The 8095-nt window shown below is 43.4% G+C and overlaps 1 protein-coding gene across 1 annotated transcript; it reads right to left on the reverse strand.

The window, feature by feature from the left end:
• Positions 1 to 2466: 2466 nt before the first annotated feature.
• Positions 2467 to 7740, reverse strand: rbsn (rabenosyn, RAB effector). Its single transcript, XM_078255309.1, has 12 exons — positions 7651 to 7740; positions 6461 to 6744; positions 5896 to 6030; positions 5655 to 5755; positions 5481 to 5526; positions 5215 to 5376; positions 4836 to 5098; positions 4566 to 4636; positions 4380 to 4466; positions 4159 to 4261; positions 3850 to 3954; positions 2467 to 3758 (listed from the first exon to the last, which is right to left on the reverse strand). The coding sequence occupies exons 2-12, from the start codon at positions 6621 to 6623 to the stop codon at positions 2634 to 2636; spliced, it is 2361 nt and encodes a 786-aa protein (XP_078111435.1). The 5' UTR covers positions 6624 to 6744; positions 7651 to 7740; the 3' UTR covers positions 2467 to 2633.
• Positions 7741 to 8095: the final 355 nt, after the last annotated feature.

Here is an 8095-nt window from a genome sequence, read left to right on the forward strand (position 1 = left end):
AAGTTAATAAATTGATGTGTGTCTAAATTGTCTTACCAAATTAGTTAAAATCAACTGCTAATACACAAGAAGCAGCTCCTCGAGTTATTTACACTGTCACAAAACATTTAGTGTTGCATGTTTTGCTTAAAATCTTCTGTGGACATCAAGAATCAGCAGTGCGAGATCAACAGACAATACAAAACACTTAGTTTATGAAGAGAAATATGGACTTTGACTGACAGAAAAGCACTATGACAAATCATGGAAAGGCTTAGCAGCACTGAGTGATAATACTTGCTGGCATTCATGTAGTGTTCATTTAAATGACAAACAAAATCCTGGCTTAAATGTTGCATTGACCTCTAAGAGTTTAGTTGATCTGAACATGCGGTTTTAGTAAAACTTTGAGATTGGTATCTTATTTGTTGACTTGAAGTTGCCCATGATGTGCTGGGGCAGATAGTGTTTAGTATGTTCATGATGAGTGCTGGTTGGATAAACTTTGAATGAACTTATTAGATGAAACTACTGAACAGATAACATGCTTTACATACAGATCTTGGCCGACAGCACGGAACAGGAGCTTGGTGAGTTATAAGATTTTATCGGTATGTCCAAATGTATAAAAAAAAAAGTAAGCAGGAAGACAAGCTTGGCCACTAGCGCGATCAAAAGACCAACAGCACTAAGAAACACAGACACATGAATATGCAACCCAAATGCTCTGTTGGATCAGTAGTGTCACTGTTAAGATCACAACCTTTATGGGCCGCACAGTAGGACGTGGAAAACACTTTGATCACTTGGTCCAACGTGGCATTGAATATGCTTTTAAAAGACAAAATAAAAGGTTTAAAATGCAGCCATGGCAAGGCCAACAAGATACACAAAATAAGATTACTGATCTGAATCGGCTTGAGTAAGACCATACAGACAGAAAATGTCACCTAACAGAGAGAGGTTAACATATTCATTTGAATTCAGTGTTACAGAAAAAGCAACTTTCACTGTAAAAGAAATTAACAAATACTTATTCAGCTCTTGTCATACACATTGTATTTGCAGATGTACTTGTGGTTGTTTATAGTATGCTCAAGGATAAAAAGCGTTTCCCCGTGATCATGTCGTCATAGTCAGTATGAGTAACACTTAACAGGGGCAACAACAATGGCTTGATTCTGTGCGTTTAAATTTCTCTGACAAATCTTGGTCACAAAGTGGTCACAGGCTCTGCAACGACAAGCGGGACTGAATTAGAAATTTTAGCCTGTGATTAGATTTTAATATATAACAACTTATATAATGATCAGTTTCCTTCAAACACTAGGCTGTCCAAATATGGTCATACAAGTCCCATTTCATTTGTTTCTAATGAAATGATCAGTTATTTTGTCTGAATGTTTGTGGTCCAGGTAGAACAGTAATGCATGGCTGGGTTCTTTGGTATTGGTTCAATGAACAGCAGGAAGTTCAACTACCACAAACTAAAGTCGTTGGTAAGACAAGAGGGCACTAATATCAATGGAATTAAAGGGCAACTTTTGTTAAACGATACCTTTGGCAACGTGACATCATGACTTCGCGTAAACATACACGTGAAGTGGCGTGTTATCTGTACGCATTTTGAGCTATCCGCGTGTATGTCTACGCCATATGTTTGCCACACGACATACGTCATGGTAGCTTGCTGTCACGTGACGATTTGGGAGGTGTCTGAGCCCGCCCACCATTTTGGGATCCTACGCTATCGGTTGCCAGGGGCAACAGTGTAAGAGTGACACAGAGACGGAGCAGGAAAGACGGCTCGAGGAATTAGCATCACGGCGAACAGTTCGGTTAAGGAAACGTGACACGCGGGACATGATCCCCTGTCTCCTGGGTGAAAGTCCTGTGTTTGACCCATCCACCACCCCGACTAACCTCCCTACGCGGATTCTCGCCGTTTCATACTACTCGCTACGGCGTAAATTCACACGCAATCGCAAGGTAATGTAAGTCAAAGGAGGCCAAACGGCGTTGATAAACACGCTAAAAAGTGAGTATGCGTCTTGATAACGCGCCCAAAATGGCATACGAATTGGCGTGTCATACATATGCCACTTCATGAGATCAGTCTGCATTTGGAAATGTGCATCAATTGCTTGGTTTCCATTTGTTCACCCTTGGCCACAATTCCAACTTGACTTTGTTTATAGCTTCTGCCAGAGCTCCAAATCATCCATCCTGACTTCTACAGCCACACTCGGTCAAACAAATATCTGACTGTCCCATTAAAAAAACATTGTTTAAATGGCATTATTCTGTCCTCAATTGTTCGTTTTTTCCCTGATACAACAGGGTTAATAACAGCAACATGCCGTACAAATGGATGTTTACTTGCAGTGCTTTCAGACTGTGCATGCTGGGAAAGGCTCCAGCCCTCTGCGACCCTGTACAGGTTAAGTGGTTAAGAAGGATGTTTGGAAATTAAAGGAGTCACTCCAGACTATTTAGCTCAAGTGCATATTTAATTTTTGGGACTAAACTAATCTTTTTGTGATGCAGCAGACCTCACCCAAACTAAAATCAGTGGGCTCATTAGTCATGTAAAGTGAGCTAGCCTTGCAGGACTTGGGAAGTAGCAGGTAATCAGAGATTTTGAGAGAAAGGTATCAGTGCTTCTTCTTCTTCTTCTTCTTCTGTTCTTGTAGGGTGCGCTGTAGCTCTCTGAGGTTCTCTGACAAGAGCTCCACCTCGTCGAGACGGCCACTGAGCTTGGCATCAAAAATGTAGGCCCTAATGTTGTCAATCTGCTGCAGCAGCAGTTCCTCCTCTATCATATCCACATCGGGCAAAACTTCATCATCATCATCATCATCATCATCCCCGTCAAAGGGGTTGGTCGAGACTCCTGGAGATTTCCCAGAGGCTTCCAGGAAAGGGTTACCTGTGTCGGTATCGTCGCCCTCCTCAAAAGGATTGCTAGGTACGGTCTCCGCCTGTTTGTCTGCCTGGACCTCTTCATCAAATGGGTTGTATTCTTTCTTCCCATTGCTTACCTCTTTGTGTTCCCTCTTTATGTCCTCAAAGAAGGGATTGGATGGATCCTCCTCGATGGGAGTAGAGTCCTCCTCATCAAAAGGGTTAAGGGAGGCGGTGTTCTGTCCTTCACCACCAGGGGGGGTTACATGCCCCCCTAAGCTCCTCAGCCTGGGAGGTGACTCCCCCTGGCTTGTAAGAGCAGGGAACGCTCTTAAAGAGGACGGACTCCTCTCAGCTTTCGGAGTCAGGTCATCTGCTTCAGTGTCTTCCTCTTCTTGGAAGACCCCTGCCGGACTGATATCCAGAGACCTCTCCCAGGTGAAGGAAGGCTGGGAGGAGGCCACAGCGGGGCCCCAATGCTCCCTCTCCTCCCTTTCCCAGGCTTGCAGACGATCTAGCTCCCCCTGCTGCAAGCTCTCCTCCTCAGCCAGCTTCTGTGAGAGCACGATGGCCAGGCTGGTCTGCTGCTGGTCGTATTCATCCTGCAGCTGACGCAAGTTCTCCTCCAACATGGCCACCTCGTCCGTCCTCTGGGCCTCCTGTGCTTGACGGAGGAATGACTGTATGTTCTCAATCTGCTGCAGCAGGGGGTCCTCCAGCTCGCTGCATGCATGGACGGAGTCTGCGGAGGGCAACCAGCCGCCAGCTTTGGTCATGCGTGGAGCTCTAGGGGCCCGCAGCAGCTCTCCATTAGTACTGGGAGGTTGACGGTTTTTCTCAGACTCCTGCCTTCTCTTCAGGGTCTCCTGGGTTGCCTGTTGAGCAGAAAAATACATGAAGTAAAATATTTAGTAACTCGTTATGTGTATAAAATATCAACAGAAAAGTATCGGGACACAATCTCACCAGTCTCTCTTGTTGCAGTCTCTTCTCTTGTTCCTGTTTCCTCTTTTCTTTAAGCTCTTCATATTTAGCCTTAGTGGGCAAAGACATGAGACCTAACAGTTTCTCCTAAAACAAGGAGGACATGAAGAATGGGTGAATTCAGGGAAAGAACGGATCAAAGGAGAAAGACATTATGTATCAGTTGTATACATGTAATAGCGTGATGATTGGAGTGATACTGAATTTATTTCTTGAGTGTGTAATATTTATTCTGTCCGAATGGGACTTGCTGTATGTCTTTTTTCATGCTGAGAATTGTCCGAACTTCACCTGGACAAATAGTGTGGCTGTATAGCGGATCATCCTCTGCAGCTGGAGGGCCTTTGGATGCGGTGGTGGATCATCTTTTGCTCTTAGTGTTAAAATCTTCTTACTGAGGAAAAAAAAACAACACAGAACTCCATTTGATCTTTTTAAAAACTCCATATTTGACAAAAATGAGAGAAGACTTCTGTTCAATTTTGAAACGGTCATTTATGACCGACATCTACCTCAGGGCATCAATTAGTTCGTAGTATTTCTGCACTTCCAGTCTCAGTCCGCCAGCAGTGTCAAGATTGTATGTGGTTTCTCCGGCACTGTGAAAGCATACAGCCACGGCGGTTAGCACGCAGTCTCTCAAATCAAAGATCCAAAAATGATTTCTCACATCAGGAATGCTTTTTAATGGAGCTTACTTGAGCGACTCTGCCATTCTGATGTATTCTGGAGCCTTTTCATCCACCTTCTCCATGCACATCCTCAGCCTCTGACAGGAAGACAAGTTTGGAGCAAGTGAACAACAGGAAACCCCAAAAGACAAACACTGAATGACGGGACGGATACAACAGTGTAGATACAACTCAAGAGCTTTAAAAAAAAAAACACTGCATCCACTGCAAGACTAGGGAAAAAAGACATGTAGTGATCCTTTTCATTTTAACTACGAGACTTTTTGATGCGCCAACCTCGTAAAGTTTCACTACATCCGGCATGTGGTCCTTCTCTTCCAACTTCTGCTGTATCTTCAGCAGTGTGTCCATACAGTGGTGACAGCAGCGGATCTTCTCGTCGTCCTTTTCCTCCAGCATGGAGGTAACGCTGCTCAGGCTGCTGATGCTGCCTCTCCTGGAGCCCATCCCACTGCTGCCACCTCCTGCTGGGGGAGACTGGGACTGAATGGGGCTTCCGGGTACACACAGGGCCTCTCGTGTCCCATTAATCAGCTTTTCTGTGAACAGATAATAGGCAAACGTTTCGCAGCTTTGAGACACATATGGCAAAACTTGATTTCATCTAGATATCTGATGATTTCCTGTAGTTTGCGCGGGTTTTGTTCATACGTACGAGCCAAAGGTAAGGGGATAAACTCCATACACTTCCTACACATGATGGACCCACAGAGACGACAGTGGTGTCGCCTGTTCCGGATGTTGAACTTGTTTCCACAGTCAGGACAGAGCGGGACATCCGAGTCATTCACCCATGACACCACTGACTTCTCAATGGCTATAAAAGGAGGATGAACACGCATTCATTTCCAATATTAAATAAATCCTACTGACATACACTGTGAGGAGTCAGAGTTGTAATGAAAACACATGTGGACAAACCTCTGATTTTGGCGGCATCTGAGTTGATCCTGTCAAACGATGTCAACTGAAACGACAGTTTTCATAGTAAATGAGTTGGCACAGTTACGCCCATCTAAAGGGTAATTTTGACAACAACAGGAAGAGATTTATGGTGTGAATGAGTTGTGATTTGTGCTATTGTACGAAGCATACTTTTTCCAGTCTAATGATGAGCTTGTTGACCTCAATGACATAGTGATCTATCCTGGCTGCCCGGTGTTTTTTAAAGAAGTCCAGGTGACTTCTGGTTGCTCCTACAAAAGCAGAGAAAGGAAAGTGTAAGAGTTCCGCATGTGGTTGCTGCTTAAAGGCACTTTTTAAATGATATGACAAACCAAGCCACAAAAAAAAAAGGTGGAGTGGAGATTTATTTCCACCAAGTTTCCAGTCTCACCCAGTTCCTGAGGCTCCCACATGTAGGGGTCCACTCCACCGTAGTAGAAGGACTCATAACTGCCTGTATCCGGTCTGTCATCTCCATCCCTTTTCAACAGCTTGTCTTTTGCTTTCTTTGCCTTCTGGACCAAACCTGTGCGCACACAAAAAAAATTAGCACAGCTACCTCCAAGTCCACAAGAACGTCCACATCCAACTTTCCAGTTTCATTATTAATCTGAACAACTGCATACAAATCAGAGAGCTAACCCTCTTTCATGCCTCCGTTTCCAACCGAGATTGGTCCTCTCTACATTTGATCATTTTCCTGTTTCATCTACTGTCCCTCCCTGCAGCAGAATATTTTGCCAATTCATCCTGGCAACAATTTCCCCTAGCCAAACACTGCAGTGCACTTACTGTATATCAAATTCAAATTGTACTCCTTAAACTGCTTTTTAAGAAGGCCACAGTCAATACAAAGTTATTTTTATTCCTTTAGACTCTGTTTTGCACAACATGATACGACTTAAATGGAATTGTGGCTGTGAGCAGAGTGTTCATGTACAATCTACTGGACTCACTTTTGAGCTGTCCCCGAACATGGCGGTCATCCCCAGAGTGTTCCTCCTCATAGTGGTCTTGAAGTTGGTAGAATGACTGAAGGTCCTTCAGGCACAGCGGGCAAAGAAAGCCCTCCTTCACTTCACCTGTGCCCTCAAAGGGGGGTGGATAACTGGAGGCCATGACAGCTGTGGGCTATGTTTTGTGGAGAAGATGTGCAAGGTGGGAGACTTTGCTTCGGTCCACATGTTATGGAGTGTGCAACCCACCCCATAATAGCTCCATCACGCCAAGTCCTGGGACACTAAATAGTGGGGCAAAGCACATTGACATTGAGGCTACACATTTTTAGCAAAATCCATAAAGGAAATTCCTGATACTTTGGGGGATTCAAATGTTTGTGACTTTTATGTGATTAAAACATGGGAGGCAGAAAGGGCTGGGTAGCGTACTTCGATACACAGCATCACAGCAATATCTGACATACACACTTAATTGGAGATGATTGTAAAGCCGAGATATATTGATACTGTCATGTCATACTTGGTATAATCGAATACAAGCGTGGTTATTACACCTGTACAGACTTAGGCTAATTATCGTGTAGTAACAAAGGTTCAAATTGACAGCCACCCTAGTCCTATCGTAACGTTAAGTTAACTTACATGTTCTTTTTTTGAGAGACTAGCAAACGAGCTAACGTTACAGCAGACAGTTTTATGAGTTGCACAAATATTTTACATCAAACATCTTACAACGATTACAGAGACTTAACGTTGCATATGTTTTCTGGATCTCATGGACGTCAAAATGAATATAAATTAACTTTTACCGCTACATTTTTACCAGGTATTGTCAGCTAGCTAATGTTGATAGTTTACTCTTCAGCCTGTGTCCAACCCACGCAGTCAGCGAAAAAACACACCCAACTAGAGGATAAGTTGTTGCTTTTTCTAAATGCAAGCGAGCACTATTTTACTCACTATGTGATATTTGCAAATTAACTATCCGACGGCTAAAGTTATATTGTTTAATGTAACGTTGGCCGCCCTAATACTGAGCAAAGAATGAAACGTTAGCTGCAACATGCTAAGAGCAGCACTCGCTTTCTGTAGCCATCATTTCTCTAGTTAATCTCGTTGTTCAAAACACGGCGATAAATAACGTCAAACAAACGGATTAATCAACACGATGAATCCGTTATACTTACAAATCAATTCAATAATAACTGTGTGGTTGACAGCTCGACAACACAGCAGCAGCAGCAGCAGCAGCCCTGCCTGGTCGTGTGATTAGCATTCAGTTGGTAAGGGAAGAGAAGAGGGACAAAAGACACGAAACTCACACGAAATGTGGACCTCAATGTAGTAGCCCTGTGGTGGTTGGGCCATATTCTGCTTCAGAATGTGGACCAGATATTAAATCCTACCTATTAATCCTATAGGAATTATTAGGGAGTATATCCTGTTAAGGATTAAGATCATCCTCTTAAAGGTCCCATATCATTTTCAGGTTCATACAGTATTTATATAGCACCAAGCAATCTCTTTTTTTCCTATTTTCCTATTTTCTGAGAAGAGGTGTTAAACAATCGGAGGAGAAAATTGGTCCAGTGCTAAAAATTGCAATTGTTTCAGCTTAAGAGCAATTCTTTT

Source organism: Sander vitreus, chromosome 7 (assembly GCF_031162955.1).
Source record: "Sander vitreus isolate 19-12246 chromosome 7, sanVit1, whole genome shotgun sequence".
NCBI classification, from domain to species: domain Eukaryota; kingdom Metazoa; phylum Chordata; class Actinopteri; order Perciformes; family Percidae; genus Sander; species Sander vitreus.

Coding starts and splice junctions, on each gene's coding strand:
- rbsn (XM_078255309.1), bottom strand. CDS start 6,623: ATGGCCTCCAGTTATCCACCCCCCTTTGAGGGCACAGGTGAAGTGAAG. Junction 5,377..5,480: donor AGATGCCGCCAAAATCAGAG/GTTTGTCCACAT, acceptor CTCCTTTTATAG/CCATTGAGAAGTCAGTGGTG. Junction 5,099..5,214: donor TATCCCCTTACCTTTGGCTC/GTACGTATGAAC, acceptor ATCTGTTCACAG/AAAAGCTGATTAATGGGACA.